The 23248-nt window shown below is 34.4% G+C and overlaps 1 protein-coding gene across 1 annotated transcript in view; it reads right to left on the bottom strand.

The window, feature by feature from the left end:
- The window catches only part of PREX2 (phosphatidylinositol-3,4,5-trisphosphate dependent Rac exchange factor 2), a gene marked incomplete at its 5' end in the record, with an annotated part of 111968 nt that overhangs the window by 18768 nt on the left and 69952 nt on the right, over positions 1-23248 (bottom strand). The window contains 14 exons of the mRNA XM_081325829.1: positions 618-761; positions 1930-2032; positions 6112-6329; positions 7741-7782; positions 10047-10175; positions 11246-11336; positions 12007-12089; positions 12908-13002; positions 13533-13712; positions 15669-15876; positions 17572-17794; positions 18969-19130; positions 21628-21812; positions 22246-22363. Coding sequence (XP_081181955.1) covers positions 618-761; positions 1930-2032; positions 6112-6329; positions 7741-7782; positions 10047-10175; positions 11246-11336; positions 12007-12089; positions 12908-13002; positions 13533-13712; positions 15669-15876; positions 17572-17794; positions 18969-19130; positions 21628-21812; positions 22246-22363 — 1981 coding nt within the window. The remainder of the gene's footprint in view (positions 1-617; positions 762-1929; positions 2033-6111; positions 6330-7740; positions 7783-10046; positions 10176-11245; positions 11337-12006; positions 12090-12907; positions 13003-13532; positions 13713-15668; positions 15877-17571; positions 17795-18968; positions 19131-21627; positions 21813-22245; positions 22364-23248) is intronic.

Raw genomic sequence — 23248 nt, 5'->3', positions numbered from 1 at the left:
GTTAAGTAAAAATGTTGTGCAATTCACTGTTGCATAGAGGACATACACATTCCTATAGGACATCATCAAGTTAACACATAAGATTAGGCTAATCTAAGTATCTGCAATAGCTGTTTTCAACTCAGTAAGAGATTTGTTCTTTATATATTACAAGAGATTATATTATGCTTTCAGGATAAAAAACATTCCAAAACCATATAATTATCCTCTTTACTGACAAAATTTGAAAACAATTTTTAAATTTTTAGATCATTTTTTTTCAAATTTGGCAACTTTAATGAGGATGGACTTCAACTCCCAGAATTCCCCAAAAGCACGTTTTAAAAAGAAACATTTGTACATCATATCAAATTCAACCATGCAAGATGTCCATCTAGACAGAGCTGTACAAACAAATGAATATATTAAAAATAGACATTAGTAAGATAACTGCAATAAAATATTCAAAAATGTAGAATAACATACATACATACAATATTACTTATGCATGATGTGATTTTCTTCAAAATACTGCTTATCCATAAATGCTGTCAAGCTTCAGAATGCCAGTAACTATATTATTTTTCCTATAAGTTTTTTAAAAGTGTTAAGAAAAGGTGAACTTGAAAATATTTTACCTTGTGCAAATAGAACTGGGTAAAGTTTAAAACCTCCACCATTTTTCAGCCTTTGAGGAAGCTGTTCAAAATTGTAACTATCAAGATAAAAATAAATTTTCATAGCTTGCCGACTTCCTTCTGCTTGAAATGTGATTGGCATATCTAAAAATAAAATAAAATAACATTTTAGTCAAAATTACTAGTCCAAACTTTTTGGGTTAAAGATGGGACGTAAAACAAAATATCACAATTAATCCTTGTGTTGCCATAAGAAACATAGTTCAGATTAAAAATCTACATTGACCTACTGTCTGAATGCCAAACATTGAATCTTTCTGCCACAATGTTTGTAAAATACTAATTTAATGTCACAATATCATCACATAGTTAATTTACATACCTTATACTGCTGGATAAAGATATGAAAATGGTAACATACTACATGGAGTAATGGGGATGTTAAAAGAAGCATCCATTGATGGGGCACAAATGAAGTCCCAATGAGAATACTAAATGTGACCATTTCAATTTTTAAACATTTATTTTTAAAGAATACATTTTAGTGTCTAAATCCTACAAGACTTCACGTTCTTGCATAAATATTAAAAGATTTTATCCATTTTTAATTTTAAAAACTTAGTGAAAATGTAACACTCCCAATCAGAGAAAGACTTTTTCCCCTATAGTTTCTTTTGTAGATACCATTAGAGATAGCTTTAAGAAAAAAATGAAATTGTGACTGTATTCATACATTGTGTTCATACTGAGACTTGAATAAAGACTTGCTGCCCATCTTTCTATTTTGTGCCTGGCTGCCTACTCTAATAATTCTCATTTTCCCTCTAACTTGTACTTATGCCTATAGCTATCATAAGTAACATTAAACCTACTGTCTTTGTTAGGTACTATAAAGAAATGGAGATTGGAGAGCCAATTTGGTGGAAAGGTAAAGGAGTTGGCTTAGAAACCAGGAGACCATGAGTTTTAGTCCCAATTTAGGCATGAATGTTGGTGGAGTGACCTTGGGCCAATCACTCTCTCTCAGCCCAATGGATCTCACAGTGTTCTTGTTGTGGAGGGAAAAAAAGGAGGAGGAAGCACTATGTTCGTCACCTCGAGTTACTTATTAAATAAGAGAAATGGGGTAAATATTATATACAATATTACCAATCTCCTCAAAATGGATAAAAGTTGAAAAATTTGTATGTGCATAAGAATACAATGAAGTTTACTATACAAGCAAATGTGACACAAATGAAAATGTTATATCATCAAATATTTTACCACAAATATTGAAAGGGGAAATTTAAGTATACTTTGCAATACTCACTTGCTATTAAAGGTTCCTGTTCAGAATGTTTAAAATAAAATGTAACTTTCTCCAAGTCAAATAATGCAATCAATGTATCTTCTAGCATAGCTTGTTCGTCAGTCTGCAAATATATATACATATAGACAGAAAGTAATAATCATGTTAGATTATTATAAACATTAACTGCAGTTGGTCATATCCTCTTCCACTGAAGCAATTACCGTAACTGACTCATCAGTAAATTAAGATGGATTGACTTCTTCTGAATTTTACTCCATTTTCTCTTGTCAAATTATTAGCAACAATGTATACAGAACAGAAAGTTAATTACTGTGTTGGCTGTGTAATTTAATTGCATAGAATTTTAATCATTGTTCAAGTGAGTATATTTAAAATGTGTTAGTACAAACCAAGCTTAAGTGCTTTCATTGGCTTTTGTATGTTACACTATTTAATACACTGAAAAGAAAAGAAAAAGTTTTGTATTAGTGTGGCTTCTAAAATAATTTGTAATTTTCTCATGTTGCTAACAAAGAAAACATTGACATAGAACTATAGTCTATTAGAAAGCATATTTATAGAACTTAGAAAGAAAGAAAAATAAAGGAATTTCTGATTATTTTCTAATGTAAAATGTAAAATAATACAGATGTATCCCAACTTCCAGAGACATTGTTAATCTATTAAAGATTAGCCACCTTTCATCAACCTAATGTCATTCAGTGTACTGTATAACAACACTTAGAATTCTCAGCCAGCATGGACAATGTTTATTTAGGAATTTTGGGAAGTATAGTGCAATATGTGTGTAAGGGCACAAAACTGGGAAAGGCTGAAATATGAGCATGCTTTCTATGGACCACAATTTCTTGTCCCGAAATCCCAAATTTGTTGGCTTAATGGGCACATCTCTGCTACAGTCCCATCTTGTGGAACATTTTCCCTTTGGGAGATTAGAATCACTCTAACCCTATGGACTTTTTGCAAAGCTTTAAAAACCTGGCTATTTACATTGCATAGAATTTTAATTGTTGTTCAAGTAAATGAGTATATTTAAAATGTGTTACTACAAACCAACCTTAAGTGTTTACACTGGCTTTTGTAAATTACAATATTTAGTATACTGAAAAGAAAATAAAGTTCTGTATTGTGGCTTCTAAAATAATTTTTAATTTTCTCACATTCCAATCCTAGGGCTCATAATTATCTTGATTGCTGTTTGTATTTATTTTCTGGATGTTTTTACATTTGATAGTTTAATTCTTTTATAATTTTAGAACTGTAAGCAGTCCAGAGTCACTTGATTGAATTAGGCAGGACAGCTATAGAAATTGAATGAATAAATATCTGAAATTCTGAGGACAAATCATGGCTACACACACCACAGAACGGTCTGTCATGGCAGTTTGGTTATTCCATTTCATTTGGATTTTATTTGGCGGGTTGCCAGCATTACACAAGCATTCACCAGAGGTATACATATGAAATTGTTCACTGCTTCCCCATCAAATCCCTTCAAGATTTATCTTTCTACATCCCAGATCATTCTTGGATTTTTTTTCCTCTGTAGGAGAACACATTTCCAAATAAATAACTAGGCTGAACCAACTTGACCTTTTTATTTTCTAGAAACACTTGTTGTACACAGGTGTGAGGTTGACACTTCATTTGTAGCTTTTCAAGGTTTCTCTTTGTTAATCAAAATAACTGGTTGAAAATTAAGGTCATCTAAAAAGGAAGCTGATGAGTGCCAAGAGATCTCTGGTGACACATTGGTGGCCTGAAATATCAAACTGGGAAAACGGCTCCAAAATTTAGGAATATAGGACACCGATACAAAACCACAGAAATCAAAAAGAATGAAAACTCAGTATTATTTAAGAAGAAACTATTTTCTGATGGAATAAATTAAAAATATATAAATTTAAGTCAACAATGTTCAACAGCATTAACAACTACAATATAATGTGTTCATTCCATCATATGACAGAAGTCATATGAGACCTAGGCTATAACCAATTTAATGACTAATATAACATCACTTTCACTGAAATTAAAGTGAAACTAATGTCAGCTAGATTCAATCCAATGACTCCTGGTATCACAGGTTACAAAAGAAGTCCTGAAGAAAATAGGACTGAAGCCAAATCACATATAAGGGAGAAGAAACAGCACTTTCACATGAATGAGGGCTTGAGGACTGTAGTTAATGGTATAGGGCTAGAAATGCTATGTTTAAGAGTCTCAAACAGTTCTCGCTTCAGTGAACACTTCAAAATTAAGAAAATGGCCATAATTAGAAGCAACAAAAAGATCTAAAAGACTAGAAGTAATTTTGAATATTAATATGAACTAATTGGCTCTTTTACTTTGGCACATTATAGATAGTTGTACATTCAGCCAGATGTTCAGACTGGATCTGACATTTTTATCCATCTATCAAGGCAAATGTTAATATTCAATGGTGTTAGAGGATTGTTGCAAGATTATTATTAGTATTTACCGTAGTTTCCGGCGTATAAGACGACTTTTTAACCCATGAAAATCTTCTCAAAAGTCAGGGGTCGTCTTATACGCCGGGTGCTGAAACTTTAGGGACAGGGCTGGCTGGAAAACCTGGAGCGGATCATCCATTTAGTCTGTGCAGGGAAAGCGGGACCAATTGGAGTAGAAGCTGCAGCCTGTGATTTTTTACAGGCTGGGGTCTGGGCTTCTTTCCTTCTAAAGTTGAAGAGCAGCTGTAGGCAGGTGGGGAATGCAAGAGCAACTTGAAAGGCAGGTGGGGAATGCGTAGCCAGAGCAGCAGCTTAGCTCTAAGGACACATTTGACTCAGGAACTGGGCAGGCTGGCTGGAAAACCAGGAGCAGATCTCCGATTTGGTCTTTTTTTAAAAAAATCCCATTTATATCCCGCCCTTCTCCGAAGACTCAGGGCAGCTTACAATTTAAAGCACAAATCAATGTGCTTAGCAATAGCCTTCATTCTATGTATATGCCTGCTTATTAGAGCTTTCACACACACACACACACACACCCCACAAGCAGCATTATTACAAAGTCAGCTTATTGCTCCCAACAATCTGAGTCCTCATTTTACCTACCTCGGAAGGATGGAAGACTGACTCAACCTTGAGCCTGGTGGGATGAGAACCTGCACTAATTGCAGGCAGCTGGTGTTACTTAAGGCTCTGCACAGGGAAAGCTTTAGAGTGAATTAGGAAAAGTGAAAAAGTGAATTAGGAAAATAGGAAACGGTTGCTGGAATTGGGTATGTGTAGTTTAACGAAGAGAAGGGTGAGGGGTGACATGATAGCAGTGATCCAATATCTCAGGGGCTGCCACAAAGAAGAGGGAGCCAAGCTATTCTCCAAAGCACCTGAAAGCAGGACAAGAAACAATGGATGGAAACTAGTCAAGGAGAGAAGCAACCTAGAACTAAGGAGAAACTTCCTGACAGTTAGAACAATTAACCAGTGGAACAACCTGCCTCCAGAAGTGGTGAATGCTCCAACACTGGAAGTTTTTAAGAAGAGACTGGACAGCCATTTGTCTGAAATGGTATAGGGTTTCCTGCCTTAGCAGGGGGTTGGACTAGATGACCTCCAAGGTCCCTTCCAACTTATTATTATTATTATTATTATTATTATTATTATTATTATTATTATTATTATTATTATTATTATTATTATTTTTATGTTTAATCCACTTGCACTGTTTTATGTTTTCGTTTGATGACAAACAGCCTTATGTTTATAAGTGACAGTTTTCCTACTAAGTACCTGCATGTCATAAGCATTTGAATTAAAATTACCATATTAAAATCAAATCTGATGTTTTTTAATTTTTATTTGGTGTGCGTTGGAAGAGGGGTAGTCTTATACGGTGAGTATAGCCCAAACCCTATAATTTAACAGGAAATGTAGGGGGTCGTCTTATACGCCCAGTTGTCTTATACGCCGGAAAATACGGTATTAAATTTATTTTCCACCTAGCTCACTGTGAGACAATATAACATACAGTATTCCTGATACAGTTGACATTGGTTTGATTTACCAAGTCTTTAGAATAATATAGAATGTTTTCAATTAATATTCAACAGCATTATTGAAAAATTGCTCTTTTATAAAATTTCATTTGAGGTGTTGTTCAGGATAATAAAATATTGGTCAATATTATATAGACATTCATAGGAATTCTCACCAGGTTTGGTGACAGCAGTGACTGGAAGTAAAGGAGGACGCCTGCAGTAGATATCTGTTCCAACCATCTCCTACTGGCCTCTTGTGTTTCCATTTCATACTCCTTGCCATTGTCAAACGTTTGATTTAAGGCAGCCATTAATTGCTCTGAAAATGCACAAACTGTAGCTACTAGACTCTGGCAAAAGACCATGTCTCTCCTGAGCTGTATCTCACTATCTGAAAAAAAAACGTATTAGGAAAAATAGGTGAAAAATCATCTAAATTGATGAGAAAGTAAGCGTAGTCCTAAGCATTGATCTTGTTTCCTGAGCACAAAAATTGCTAATAAGCACCAAATTATATCTATATCTATATCATCTATAGCTATATCTATATCTATCTATCTATCTATCTATCTATCTATCTATCTATCTATCTATCTATCTATCTATCTATCCATACATACATACAGACACACACACACACAGAGATACACAGGGTTTTTTTATTGCAAAAGCTGATGAAAGAAAAGCCATGCTATCACTATATAGTAAGCTTGTAGAGTACAGGTACATCATAAATGACTTTAATTATTAAATTATTCTACTTCAGTACGGATTCAAAATGCTATTTGCTGAAATCTTGTTTAATTTAAATGTGTATGCTATAATACTTTTTTATTCTGCATATACATCTAATACATATCCACAAGTTAGCCTACTTTCATGGCAACTGCCTTCTGTATTATAAATAATCAGTTACCACTTTATGTCACAATCTTATATGTGCTTTTGCTCAGAAAGTCTAGAGAGATTCCTGGGTCTTACTCTCTCATGTATCTATAGAGGAAGTCCTTGTTAACAACCAGCAACTGTTCAGAGTTATGATGGTGCTGAATAAAGGGGGCTTACGACGTGTCTTCATAGTGGCTGTCACTGCATCTCCACAGCATATGATCACAATTCCGCTGCTTGGCAACTGGCTCACAATGGCTTGGTAACTGTCTTACAATGTCACAGTATCCTGCAGTTACTTGATAACCATTTGCAATCTTTGCTGTCAGCTTCCAACAAACAAAATCAATGGGGAAGCCAGCAGAAAGTCGCAAATGGTGATTATGTGACATTCTTGCTTAATGACAAAGAATGATTTGCTTAACAATAGCAAATGGAAGTGCTGGGATTTCTGCCACTAAGTGGTGCAGCCACATGACATCACACTGTGTCACTTAGGGGTATAAATTCTGGTCTCAATTGTCATTGTTAAACAAGAGGCACCTGTAAATAAATTTATGCAAAAGCCTTCCTGATTATATTTATCATCTGTTCCTCAAAAAATAAGTTTTAACTCCAGAAGGCGTAACCCCATCCAGATCAGATTAATAATATCAATTACTAAATATTAAACTATTTTACTTACTTACTTATAAGTACTGATAGAAAGAATACTTGTAGCTCAGAACTGAACTGTGGGCTCCTTTTACCTTGGTTGTATTCTTACGGATGTTTCATTATCAGACTAGGTAACATTATCAGCATACTCATGATGTTACCTCATTTGGTAGTGAAACATCTGTAACAAAACAAGCTCAGAGAGCACAAATGAAGACATTTGCAAAAGTTGATCAATAGCTTTAAAAAAAAATTACCTGTGTATTCAAGAAGTGCCAGAAGGACTCTTGCTTTTACCTCTGGAAAAGAAAAATAGAAGAACCGGAAAAGATAAAATCATGTTTGCCACTCATGGAGAGTCCCTTTCTATTCAATACTAAATTTCTATTATTAGGCAGTATGTCTTTCAATCAATAGGCACAAGAACAACAAGGATCTTCATATCTTTCCCTATTCAAAGTGACACGCTTATCAATTAAATACAAAGTATACATATAGGGTAAAATATTTATTTATACCATCTAAAGAAAAAAACAGAGAAAACAGTAGTTTCCAGTAACATTACCAACAGCTTTGCCATCAAATGCCATTTATTTCAGGGATAACTGCAGTACACAAAGAAAGAAACTGTTCAATGAAGGCTGGAATTTACCATGATGGATATGTTAACAAATTGCTGGAAGAATTAAAAAAAAAATGATCTCAAGCTAGAAGGAGAGACCTTGAAAAAGTTTGAAGCACTTATTCAAAACCCAGATCACCTATTGTCTTATGTACAAATTATTATTAAAATATGAAAAGGTGATACATCAAAAGTTGTATGAAGTGAATGCAAAACTTCAAAGAAGTAATCATAAGATAACAATGGAAAGAGCTATGAAAAAAGTCAATAAAATGTATTTTGAGTAATAATTTAAGGGAAAATAGGTATAAAATGTTTACAGATGGTATATTCAGTAACTTCATCAATAATTACCAAGATAGACAAATAAGGCAACAATAAAAGTTGGAAGCACTACAACAAAGAACATTTTATTATATATAGTGATCGTGTAAAAAAAATTCAAAAGTACTAGATGTTTGAATTGAAATCATAAATTTTTATATCACATACCGTTCCAGAAAACCTAATGAAAAATACCACACTTCATTAAGATAGATGCTAAAAGCTCCAAGAACAAATTTGGTACAAAACTGTAAAAGAGAAACTTTATCAAAAAAAGAGGAAAGGATGATTCCTTCTTGGTTTTCCAAGAGATGCTACTGGAATGGAAAGGGTCCAGATGGATTGTGGAACAGAGGGAACTGAAGTTATGGAAACTAGGATCTGGAACTGTATGATGCAAGATCAGGGAAAGATACCGTGAAGATATCTGAGGCAGTGGATCCTGTAAATGAAAGGTGGGCTGAAGATGGCTCTGCATTGATACGAAGCCAATGATCACATAAGAACAGGGAGCTTCTGAGTAGATCCAACTCCTTTAATCCTTTCTAGACAAAGAGAGTGTGTGTGTGTGTGTGTGTGTGAGGTTCCCCTATCTCACAGGTCTGCAACCCGCGGCTCCGGAGCCGCATGTGGCTCTTTCAGCCGTTTCCTGCGGCTCCCAGTCCTCTGCCATGTGAGGGTCCAAAAAAAAAAGTGGGACTAAAAAAGTTCAACCAATCAATTCAAATATGCAGGGTAGGTGCATATCTCGCCTTGGCTCCACTCTTCAGTCAAACCCTGTTCTGCACATGTGCGCATGTATGCGCATGCGCACACATTTTTTGTGGCTCCCAGTTTTTCTTTTTGTGAGGGAACCGGTTCCGAGTGGCTCTTTCACTGTTTCAGGTTGCTGACCCCTGTCCTATCTGCACTCTATATGGTTGAATCTCATGAGAATAATGCAAAGTAATACTCTCCAGAGGACTGGAGAACTGGGACTAGCTCCATACTAGCTCTAGCCAGCATTTTCACACTTCCTTTCCATTTTGGAAATTGTATATTAATTGCTTTAAAGAAATTAAATCCCTTCAAAATGACAAGGCTGGGTGAGTTCGCATACATTACAATTAAAATCTGTTTGTGTGCAAATTTACTTTTATGTTTGTGTTCTCTCTGTCTCTCTCTCACTCTCTCCTCCCACCTACCTACAGTATATCCATACACATAAATGCTTTGCATTAGGACAAATCAGGTAGCAATAGACACATAAATTTAAACATATTTTCACAAATACAATTAAAAAAAATCTAAGAAAACAAACTAGACAAACAAACCAGAACAGAATCTCTCCATCAGCCAACACCCAGATAAGCAGAAATCAATATCACCAAACAATCAAGCAGAAGACAATACTTTAATCATGAAACTACTGTACCAAGAAAAAAACACAACCCCAACAATACTGGAAGGGCAAGCTACTGTATATAAATGGAGGAATTCCCCACTCTCATTTGCACTGATGATGATACCAAATTTGTTAATTAAACTTCAGAAAATCTAAAATATCTGAAAATCTTATATTTCAGAACTTCTGTATAAGAAGCACACAACAAGAGCTGCTGTAAATGAATTACTAACCTTCAACAAATTTTCGGATGCTTTGAGAAAGGTTTTGAACACTACTGGGAAGATTCCAAGGATCTTGTTTAATATGAAGCCTCAGTTTCTTTGGGCAGATCACCTTAAGTTCAATTTCTTGCTGAAATTCTAGGCAAAACCAAAATTATTAATTTTGCTACAATATTTTTAGCTGATTGTAATACTCTTATAGTTATAAGTCTTTCCAGTTGTACATTTGCAGAAGAATGCCATTCTAGCCTTGCAATACTGAACAGCTCCACAAGTCTCCCTGGACTCCTGTATTTAGGGGAGAATTCAATTACACCTTGTTTTCTAAGTCAGTTTTGGGATGGTGGATTGCATCCCCACTTTGTCAATATGGAATTTTCAAATATATACACATACACACACACACACACACACACACACACACACACACTGCTTGAAGGCATACTCATAAAAAGGGAGTAATGGGATAGAAAAAATGTGCCTGTATGTGAGAGACTGTAATAACTAATTAAAATTAGTTAGATATCCCATTAACATTAAATGATTCCTATTGGCATATACCCAGTGCTTTTTTTGTAAAAGAAAAAGGTGCCGGAAGTCACACATGTCATACAACCCGCCTTGCCTACACTACAAGGTTCCATCCAAAAAAGGTGCCGGAACTCCATTCTGAGCATTCTATGACAAAAAAAGCCCTGCATATACCAACCATTATCTTCCGTGCACATATAATCAGTCTCATACACAGAAACATAGAGAAACACACATGCATACACACTTCCCTCCCTTCTTCCAGCAAAGAGTAGCAAAACAAAGAGTAACAGACATTGCAGAGATTATGAAAAATATCTAGAGAAATGAAAAATAAAAAAAATCTGGAGAAAAGTAAAATTGAAAGTGGGAATGAGAATGGGGAAAAATACTGGCCAAACTCAGACTGCTGTTTAAAAAGTTTTATTCAAAATGTTAAATATTTACTGCATTTACTTGAATATATCTTGCACAACACATTAAGAACCTATGCATTTCTTTACTTTTTTGTCACAATTCCTTCTGCCACAGCAATCTGTGCGCTAAAAAAGGCCCATAAAATGCTGGAGGTAATTTTTATATTGTGTTTTAAAGAAATGTTAACTATAAAGTAATATTCTTAATAAAAGTGCTAGAAACTATGCTCACTGCCATACTTAGCTTTGCAAAATTAATACCTTGAAAACTTCGACCAGGAGTAAAGAACTTGGTTTGCTCAAAAGCTCTTGCCACTGCTGGACCTTTTAGCAGATTAATAATTGAATCTACCTGTTGGATTCAGAAATGATTGATAAATATTAAAAAGTTTATTCTCATAATCCTGTCAATCTGATTTAAAATACTATAGTATATGCTAGATCTAGTTGGGAAAACCTAGGCATTTGTTAGAAGCAACAATATAAACAGAGATGTGGGAGATCCACAATTATGTATTTTATTTGAATTCAACTGGGGAAACCTACCTCCATTTTTGGTCTTAGTAGACAAATCCAAAACGTCAAAACCAAACAATCAAACAAGATCTTTTAACAACTCAGTAAGCTTGTCTATGGGGGAAAAAACCCTAACCACTCTGATGTTTTCTCAACCAGTGTCAGATTTCAGTTGACTTTAGTTCCTTGCAGATATGAAATGCAATTTATTTGCCTTGGTTTAGTGTGAAGTGTAAATCTATCCAACTGAAAACTGTGATTATTCTGGGTTGTGATTTGTGAGCTATGTTTTATCATAATTGCTGCTTAAATGAACCATAGCATAGTAAAAGCATAATGGAAACCAGCATGGCTTACCTTATCCAAGGCCCCCTTTTTGCCTGTTCAATGTGCTAGACAGTTCTAGCTTTGCTCAAATTGCTTCTAATCTTATCCAATTCCTTCCGAACATTTTCATATCTCTTTCACGTCATGGGGCAGAAGAAAACTGAAATGAAAAAGCTTACCTGACCAAAAAGATGCTCCAAGCAACCATAAAGTTTATCCTGCTTATCATGAGAAATGCAGATACTCTGAGGAAGTTCATCACCTAATAAGACAATATTTGAAATCACGTTGACTTTAGATATTCATATTCCATATTTGAATTATCTTGATGTTGTAAAAGATCTAGAAATTGAACTGAAACACTAAGTTTGCTACCAGAGTAGGGGTTTCCCCTTTTTTTTGAAAAAAGTAATTACTTTCAGTCTGATTTTCTTCATTTCACTCAAGTTCCTATTGCTTAACTGATAGCTTCATTCAAATTTATAGTAGCATTCCATCCAGAGTATTTCATCCATTACCCTAACTGTTTAGAGTGTTGCAGTGGGAAGAAAAAAAATCAGATGTATGCCAGTAACAACATCCTTTGTTTTGTCCTCTTTCAATAGGCTATTGATGTTTAGAAAGATGAAGATTAAAAGGATTCTTTAAATATCCTGATTTTCAAGTATAATTTGTCTGCCCCTCAGATATGAGTTAATGATAGGTTAAATTAGTTTTATATGTCTCGCCTATCCAGTTCAATTAAATAGAAATTAAGTTTCTGAATAAAGAAAATACTTGAAGATAAATGAAAGAAGGACATTATTTCCAACTTCATTACATATAGACATTAAGCTTTGGGGAATTAATATCTTTACTTCATTGCTGCTTAATTACTATATAATATTTTTGATGAGTGATATGATGTGATTTTTTTGTGGCTGTAGTGTTTTATGACTTAGTCATAAATGTGTAATTGTGACAGTACAGAAGTTATACAAAATAAAATAAATGAACACAAGTTCTGGTAAACAGATGTCACACACATTCCCCTAAATAAGTATGTAAATATGCACACACAAACACATATTTGAAAAGCACCTGAATCCATTTCATCACTATGAAAATAAGAACTGCATTGGCTACTGCAAATACTGGTGAAAGAAGCAGTAGAATTCCGGTTGCTGTTGCAATCACTAAAAAGAAGAAAAATGTAAGAGTATAAATCCTTCAAGAATAAACACTTTTTAAGGCATTTCTTTCAAATACTTTATTAGCATTATTTATGCTATTAAACAAGGCATACAATAAGTTTTATTTGTCTCTTGGGGTAAAAAAACCATTAGTGCTTGTACATTTTTAAAGCCTTGCTAAAGGCTACAATTGAAGAGGGAAGTGGGTTTAAGTTCACTGAAAATGTATTAACAGCCAAGTCCTCTAAGAAAGGACAATATCGTTCAAGAGAAAGGAATAGTTGTGACAATGGGAAATTCATTCATATCAGTATATTGAATCAGAAGGTATAAATTTGGCATATTTGCCTCACACATTAAAAAAAACCCTTTACTTGGAAATAAGCACAAATGGGGAAAAAATTTCTATTAGTATGTATCTATGTATTACTTAATAACACTGTAACAGATTTTTAAAAATTTTTAACATTGTATCATTACACACAGTAAAATTATAAATTTGGTGTTTATTATTATATTAACTGATACATTACCTATATGAATCCCGGTTGCTTATAGTGTCATGACCAGAATCTTCCTGATCATCACTTACTACATTGAAGCATACTTTTTTCCCATTGCGTTCTCCTTTTTCATTATCACTGTCTGTTGACATTAATAATTCACGGTTTTTATTTTGGGAACTTGGAGAATATGTTATTGAAGAGAGAAGGCTGAAATTTATAAATTTAATAGCGGTAATTAAAAATAGTGCATACCACTAATTTGTATGAAAATTTGTAAATGCAGACATTGCATACTCTTAAAATGGAAGCAAGAATTTAACATGGCTAGTCTCATACAACAGCCAATCATGAATTACTCTATCTAAATATTGTTCACTTACTCCATACATATACTTCCCTACTGAAAATAAAGTTTTAAGTTTTAAACTAAAACCAGAGTCTGTTACAATTGGAAGAAATTCAAAAGACCAGAGGTACTTCTATTTCTTATTAGAGTTCTCTTAACAAAATAAATGGAGTTATTGGCTTGATTTGTTTGAAAAAGTATTTGTCCAACCCACAAATGTCAAGTACTAAATTTGAAAAGGCAGCATTGAAAATGTGTTATCACTGACTTATGATTCTCCAAGAAAAATCCAAATGTAATCTAAAGCTATAATTCTAGAAACCTAATACCGTATTTTCTGGCGTATAAGACTACTTTTTAACCCATGAAAATCTTCTCAAAAGTCAGGGGTCGTCTTATACGCCGGGTGCTGAAAATTTAGGGACAGGGCTGGCTGGAAAACCTGGAGCGGATTTCCCATTTAGTCTGCGCAGGGAAAGCGGGACCAATTGGAGAAGAAGCTGCAGTCTGTGATTTTTTACAGGCTGGGGTCTGGGCATCTTTCCTTCTAAAGTTGAAGAGCAGCTGTAGTATATCCCAACTTGAAAGGCAGGTGGGGAAGGCAGCAGCCAGAGCAGCGGCTTAGCTCTAAGGACACATTTGACTCAAGAACTGGGCGGGCTGGCTGGAAAACCTGGAGCGGATCTCCCATTTGGTCTTTTTTTTTAAAAATCCCATTTATATCCTGCCCTTCTCCGAAGACTCAGGGTGGCTTACAATTTAAAGCACAAATCAATGTGCTTAGCAATAGCCTTCATTCTGTGTATATGCCTGTTTATTAGGGCTTTCACACACACCCCAAGCAGCATTATTACAAAGTCAGCTTATTGCCCCCAACAATCTGGGTCCTCATTTTACCTACTTTGGAAGGATGGAAAGCTGAGTCAACCTTGAGCCTGGTGGGATGCAAACCTGCACTAATTGCAGGCAGCTGGTGTTACTTAAGGCTCTGCGCAGGGAAAGCTTTAGAGTGAATTAGGAAAAGTGAAAAAGTGAATTAGGAAAATAGGGAACGGTTGCTGGAATTGGGTATGTGTAGTTTAACGAAGAGAAGGGTGCGGGGTGACATGATAGCAGTGATCCAATATCTCAGGGGCTGCCACAAAGCAGAGGGAGCCAAGCTATTCTCCAAAGCACCTGAAAGAAGCAATGGATGGAAACTAGTCAAGGAGAGAAGCAACCTAGAACTAAGGAGAAACTTCCTGACAGTTAGAACAATTAACCAGTGGAACAACCTGCCTCCAGAAGTGGTGAATGCTCCAACACTGGAAGTTTTTAAGAAGAGACTGGACAGCCATTTGTCTGAAATGGTATAGGGTTTCCTGCCTTAGCAGGGGGTTGGACTAGATGACCTCCAAGGTCCCCTCCAACTTCTTCTTCTTCTTCTTCTTATTATTATTATTATTATTATTATTATTATTATTATTATTATTATTATTATTATTATTATTATAGTTTAATCCACTTGCACTGTTTTATGTTTACATGTTTGATGACAGCCTTATGTTTATAAGTGACAGTTTTCCTACTAATCACCTGCATGTCATAAGCATTTGAATTAAAATTACCATATTAAAATCAAATCTGATGTTTATTAATTTTTATTTGGTGTGCGTTGGAAGAGGGGTAGTCTTATACAGCGAGTATAGCCCAAACCCTATAATTTAACAGGAAATGTAGGGGGTCGTCTTATACACCCAGTCGTCTTATATGCCGGAAAATACGGTATATGTATTAATACCCCAGTCCGTAAAGATATAAACCTTAGGATTACTTACTCATCTATTTGAAATACACAGTTTTCCACTTCCTTTAATGTACTTTGTAATTTGCATAATAGTTTCTGATAGATTTCTTGTGTTTCTAAATCTTCTTCTTTTAACAGGTACCTTAAACCATGGCCATCCTGTTGACCTAATGAGTGACCTGATGGAGCGGCCATGGTTGTTATAGTATGTTGTATATAAACCATGGGATTCAGTTTACCTAGAGGAAGTATATTGCATAAAATTTATTTATTTATTTATTTAATTTCTATACCGCCCTTCTCCCGAAGGACTCAGGGCGGTGTACAGGGCAATAAAATGCAATAAAAATGCAATATACAAAAGTTAAGATAAGAATTAAATAGAATACCCCAATTGCAGTAAAAGTTAATTAAAATTACAATTAAAATACCCAAAACCCATCAGACCAGGCCGGCTTGTTCAAATAGGTGAGTTTTCAGGTCACGGCGGAAGGAGCGAAGGTCAGGAGCCGTCCGGAGCTCAACCGGTAAATGATTCCAAAGGTCTGGCGCACCCACAGAGAACGCCCTCCCCCTGGGGGCCACCAGACGACACTCTCTGACCGACGGCACCCTGAGGAGGCCCTGTCTGTGGGAGCGCACTGGACGAAGGGAAGTTGCTCCCATAAGTAATCCGGACCCATGCCATTTAGGGCTTTATAGGTCATCACCAGCACCTTGAATCTGTATTTAAATTCACTATAACTCAATTTAAGTGCAAAAAAAAAATCCAGCTCACTTTGATAAATCCAATAATTAGTTTGTACACATTCAGAACACAAGCAAAACATGATGCTGAAAATACACACTTGTGTTGAAATTAATTAATTCACTTTTACAAGCATAATTCACTTATTAACATTATCCCATAAGCTAATGAAACAAGATAATCTGAATTAAAATAGAAATAATTGAACAATATAAATACTGAAAAAAACATGAATTCTTGAAAAAATATTTTTTTTCTCCATACTTTAGCAAAACCTAGAGACAGAAACAGACAGTTTGACATAGACATGCAAATTATGATTCTTTCTCAGCTGACAGGAGAGTAAATTAAGCAAACAAATGATGCCGTCAATAATCCTCTTTTCGTGATTGTTCAGTGACTACTTCAGAAAAAATGTGCCACTTATTTAGCAAAGGCACTCATTTTAAATAGGACACTTTCTCTGATGAAAAAAATAGCTGAATCAGATAAACATTTGCAGCTTCCTGTTATTACAATCATCATGTGACCATTTAATTATTTCAGAAAGAAATAAGCAGTAATTTAGGTGAATCACAAAATAAAAATCCTTCAATTAATAGTGCTTATAGAGTACATTTGTTTCCAATAAATAAATAAAATTAAAATGGAAAATCATATGTATGGATGTGGCTTGGCTCTGTGTATAAGTCTGCAATTACCATTACACCAAACTAGCCATTATGCAGTGCCAAAGTGGCAATTTCCCATATTATATTTTTTTCTCTTTCCCAAAGAAGAAAAGGCTAATGGGCTGGAAAGTTTTGGAATTCCTCCAAAGAACCATAGCCATCGCAATCACTTTCTGCCATTTGCTCTTTAAGAGGGAGCACCAGACATCCCTGCATGGAGAAAAACGAGGCAATTTCAAGGAGAAATACCCTGCTGAACAGATTCCCCTCTTCATCATTTTCTCTGAGAAAAAGAAGCATGAATGAAAAGTAGAAAGGGGGGGCAATGATAGTATTTGGTTTATAAAGCAAGAACAGTCCAAAATCATTTGTCCTTGAATAGAACCAAAATTTCTTCTTTACCCTTAATAATGGCATCAGTTAAGACATTCTATACCTCCAAATTAACCCAATCTCTTCATTTCTTGTCATGCTAGGAAAGAAACAAATTTTCAAAGATAGACATTGCGGTTTACCTTGCTCCGTAAGTCTGTTTTCTTTTTCATGTGAAAAATGTTTCTTGCTATCTAGTTGAACACCAAAGGCACTGCCAAGTGAGGTTGACGTTTTAGGATATGAGACTTCCATGACATTGATATGACAATTAGTCGGACAGAAATCACTGCTGTGCAATGGTGAGATTTTTGACTTAGCTTGCTTGAAGGTAGGCCAAGCTCGATTTTTTAGGACCCGTGAAAACTAAAGGTAAATCCAAAAGGGAAATGTTATATAAATCCAAAGATTCCAGTTTGAACTACATAATAACTTTGACAATTCAGTTTTTATATGTGAGAAAATGTATTGTTTCAAGACTCTTATTTTTGCACACAGAGTTTCTGTTTCCACAACACATAACGCTGCACACAAAATTGTATTTCTGCATCAAAATAACTGAGAATAGTGCACCTGTTAAGTTAAAGATGTCAGTTACAAAGAATCAAAAGCAGCATCCACAAAAGGACTTTGAACATTTGATAGACTTCGATAAACACAAATTATACCCACTTTCCAGATCATATAACTATAAGAGTGAGTTACACATTTCAATTCCAAAAGGGAGAAAAATAATCAATCATTGATCTGTTATTTCTATTCTCATTTGATATCAAAATCTGATTTGTTTTAATCTGAATATTCTATAGCCCATGGAATTACAAAAGTAATTAAATTGATGCTGTAGTAATAAGGTAATAATAAAAAACATTACATAATTATTTATAAATATCAAACTTTTACATTGAAACTAACAGCTCAGTTAAAGCATTCTTGACAATCTGTTTCCACCTGAAAGTTGAAGACAAAACTATCCTTAGAATAAAACATATTCCAACAGCCACTCAAATAGAAAACGTTCTGAAAATAATTGTGCATCATGTTCATAGATTCTCAAAGATCTTATCTGAGCAGATGGGGAATATGTGGGTTTATAACTTTAGGTTTGGTAAATATGTCTACCTCCCCCACATGGTTGTACCAGTGTATTTGTTCCTGGTCCAATATGCTCTTGCTATTCTTGTCCTGGACACTGCATATATTATTAATTTTTTTCTACAATACATCAGCAATAAATGAAAAGTACTTTGTCTATCATAGACATTTTAATTGCACAGGAATCACAAAAAACATAAGGCCAGTTTGTTGCTAATTTTTTTTCTTCTCATGTCATCGTGTTCCATTTAACATGTACACTCTCAAAATCTACTTTGCAGAATTAGAAACCTTCCCAAGCAATTTTGAAGTATACCTTATCATGAATATATTATTCATATACCATTTATGTATTTACTTTGATTCTACATATTTACAGTATATGTAATTGTTTATCCATACTAAGTTCTAGTTGAATATTTTCAAGCAAATTTACAACCTTTACCTTTTTATAACTTGTAATCCTTCTGCAAATGTGCTCTATTTTTTCACTGCAAATGGCACTGAATTTGCTCTGAAGATTGGTAGGAATTATTTCATTTATACTATTTAAGCTGCTACAGTTTTGCACAAACTGCTCATCACTTTTTGCTAGAGCTTCAACGATCTATAAGTAGGACAAAGTCATTATTTAAAGGTTATTAATTCTCATAGCACAGCCCTAATATATGAATCCATCCTTATGTATTTGTCATGTATTTAGTATTTAATTTTTTCTTCATTAGGTACATATTGATATTTCACAATACTAATATTTGTGCAACTAACTGCTCCAATTATTATGGGCTAAATAAAAAAACTCAGACAACTCATTTATCAAGCAGTTTTCAGATTTGGACTTTGAGAGTAAGTGAAATTCTTGGATTAATTAAGACTCCTGTGAGCAACAGCAGAATCATTCTGCCTTCTAGGACATGATTTGCAAGCAGTGAAATGTCTCTGCATTGTGAACTCAAAAGTGTATCAAGGGGCAGGGCATGGAACCCACTGAAGAGAAACAGGCAACAGAACTGAAGAGAATACCCGTAGGAGGATGGAGGAACATCTGAGGAGATAGTAAGTACAAGCAGAATCAGGGAGGAAGATCTGCACAATGGATTGGATAGTGGAAGTAACTGAGCTTTATTGGAAAAGACAGTCCTAGAATGACAGCTTGTAGAAACATGACCAAGGTGCTGGATATCTAGGCATTTCCAAGAAAATGATTTGTCCTTCTTTCCATCCTATTCTCTAGTTTAGCAAAAAAAACTGTCTATAGAAGGAGTTAACAGAACAAGCAATTATTATGTATAGGAAATAGGCAGATAATGGGTGGAGCCACTGAAACAGAGTTGCAAAAACCTCTGTATATACTATGATGTATGATATATTATAATCTAGAGCAGGGGTGTCAAACTGCCGGCCCGCAGGCCGGAGCGTCACAGAGAAACGGCGCCCATCCCATTGCCGGCAATGTGAAAAAGTTCCAATACGTCACGCGACATCACATGACGTCGCGAATTTGAGATGTCTGATCTAGAGCTTCATAATCTAGAGCTTCATAATTATACGAACATTTGATTCTTAAGCTAAGACCATTTATATTAGAAATATAAGCAAACAGCTTTTACTTCAACTCTAACAATATAAATCAATTCAGCTGCCCAAGCACTGTATGCATGTCCAATTAGTCCTGTCCATATTCCACCCTTAGATACATTCCACAAGGACTCTCTTTAAAAACAAGTAAGATTTCATCCAATATCATACTTGCAGGAAAGAGTTTAGAAAAGTAGATTTTCTCATCTCCTCCTTTCCTCAGCATCATCCAAAGGTCTACATAGGAGACAAGGCAGTGTAGCACTTTCCAAAGTTAGGGAGCAAGGAGATGGCAGCTGCAGCAACAGCGCCTAGAGTCACTTTGGAGAGTGAGATGGGTAGCATATAAATTTAATAAAGAAATGAAATAAATGAATGAATGGTGCACAGTAACAACAATGGCAAGAAGATAGAGGCAATATCACAGTGCACTGAGGATGGAGTGAAGAAGCAGCAGCAGTTGTATATATATTGTTACAGTCTAGCAGTAGAATAACATTTTGGAGTAAGGACAAATTTGTTAAGTCTGTTCTGAAGTGTTAATATTTCATGGTTTTCAAATTATTAGAAAAAAGAATTCCAGAAAGTCTGCAAACTGCATTGACAAGCCAATTATTTATTGAATTCTCAACAAATATCAAATGTAAAGAGATCCTCTTACAATGCCATGTAGAGAGTGAAATAACTGAAGAACTGACAACCTCCATTGATGACATGTACTTATAGATACATCCCTATTACTGCTAGCAAGCTAATCAAATAATGGACTTAATATTGAGAGAAAGAAAAAGAGGCAAGACTTTTCCTTTGTGTGAAATGAAATCCTGTACCAATTAGGCAGGAATATTATCTGCATACAATAATATAATAATATAGTCTTTCTGTGATGATTTTGATAACATGGAGACAAAGGAGGGGAGAGGTATTTTGTTTTGTTTAGTATCTTAATTCCCTTTACATGATCTATATTTAGAGTATTATTATTTGATCATACACTAATAACACCTTTAAGATAATTACATGTATCTTTTTCCTTCTACCACCATACAATCTCACCCTCCTTGTTTATTAGATAAATTATTTATAGTTGTGTTGTTCTGAACAATTAGTAAACATCAGATTAGGAATTCTTAATATATAGAAGAACTGCAAATCTTTTTTGTAACCAACCATGTTCTCCCACCTTTGTTTTGCAAAATGATATGATAATTCTTAAATCCTACTATTAAAATAATTCTTAATAATAATTCTTAAAACTACCATTCAAATAAAATAGGGAGATGAAATATTGTAGCTCATAATTTTGGGAAATAAAAGAAAAGTTTCAGGACTAGTTTGATACTTAGCCTCTTTTGCTTTTATCATTTATCATGGTTTGAATTTAGCAGATAACAATTATTCATAATCTTAAATAAACATCAAAAGTGCACAAATCACTGATTTGAAATAAAATTATTATAATTTTCAATTTTCTTCAATAAGAGCGTATAAAGTACATACAAACACACATGCTTCATGCATCATACCTTTGCTGTCAGGCTGAAAAAGCCTTTTGGTTCAATCATTTTCTCTAAAACATGGCATTTTATTCCAGCAGTGCTATCATATTCGTAAACAACACCATATTCCAGATGAACATTATCAACAGTCAGGCAGACATGATCCTTTCTTCCATCAATTATTGCCATAGTATTAAATTTATCAATTGCTTCTAAAAACAAAAAAAATCAATCTTTTCTATAGACTAATTACTATAGACTACCTCTGAAACACATATTATTTATTGCAGAGTCATTTAAGAAATTATTATGATCAAAAGTTTAGACCCTCCTTGTGATTGTCTACTGGCTAACTAGTGCAACATAATTTCTAAGATTCCCAGTGAATTCAAAAGCAAAATCATAGATAGGTATGACTGTATTTCTTCATTCCTTACTTTACTAGTTACTAATTCATGTAATTGACAAAAGTAATATGTGAAGAACTCATGCATTTCTATATGGTTTGCATCCCAACTTTGCTGGCATGTTTGCTCACTTCAAGAGAGATGTGTAATCCCCTTGTTTTGCTCTGGAATGCTATACTTGCTTTAAGAAATGGTCAAACTTTTATTGTGATTAATAATAAGAGAGAAATAATCCCACCTTCAACTTTGTAATTAAATGTATCTCCTCCATCCTCACCCAATGGCTTAGCATTTGTTTTCTGAAAATCCTCCTGAGCACTGTCAATGTTGCTATATATCCATTGAATAGAATCTTGCTGTAGAATAACAAATAATTTACAAGCCTCATTAACACTTTAATACATATAAGTTTTGGAAAACAAAAAAAGTTTAGATTTAATTTGCATTTTATTTCCATGAGGGAAGAAAGGACTGCTGCTAGAAACAGAATAGGGTTTATTTGTTTGTTGCTGAATTCCATTATCGATCATATGAAGCTATATCTTAGAGAATAGTTTTAAAAAGTTATTTAATTTATATATTGAGGGAAAAACCAAATACTGATTTACAAAATTATTCTTTTCCCCACCCACACAATTGTATTTTGACAGATTTTAAAATATATAATCTAAAGACAAATGTGGATAAAATGAGGCTCAAACACCAATATCAAGTATTACTGTTTTTCATAACTGCAGCATTGAAATATATTCCCTCTCAATATAATTGAAATTATATTTATGAATAGTTCCAAATAATTTTTATTCAACAGATTAACATAGAAAAGACAGAACCTATTACAGCCACATACAATGAAGTATCCTTGTATTAGGTTCTGTAAGTCTTTTCTATTGCTTTCATCTCACAACAATTTGTTATGAAACATATCAACAGAAATTGTTTGATAATAATTAAAAGGAGCTAATCAAATAGTATGTTATAGGACTGTATTTTAATTTTAGTGTTACCCATTTGTTTAATAGTAAGTACTAAACAGCAGGATTTATGCATCAGTGGAAGCTATGACTGCTCCCCTAACTCTTTATCTGGTTCTCTGCTTGTAAAAGAGAGTCATTTTGGTGTAGGTGCTTGTCTAGAAACCAAGAAACTGAGTTCTAGTCTCATCTTAGGCATGAAAAACCAGCTGAGTAACTTTGGACCAGTCACTCACTCTCAGTCCAACCCACTTCACAGGGAAAAAA

This window comes from Vipera berus, assembly GCF_964194415.1.
Source record: "Vipera berus genome assembly, chromosome: 3".
Classification (NCBI taxonomy): Eukaryota; Metazoa; Chordata; class Lepidosauria; order Squamata; family Viperidae; genus Vipera; species Vipera berus.
The sequence above is the reverse complement of the archived record's forward strand: the minus strand, read 5'-3'. Positions and strand labels throughout refer to the sequence as shown.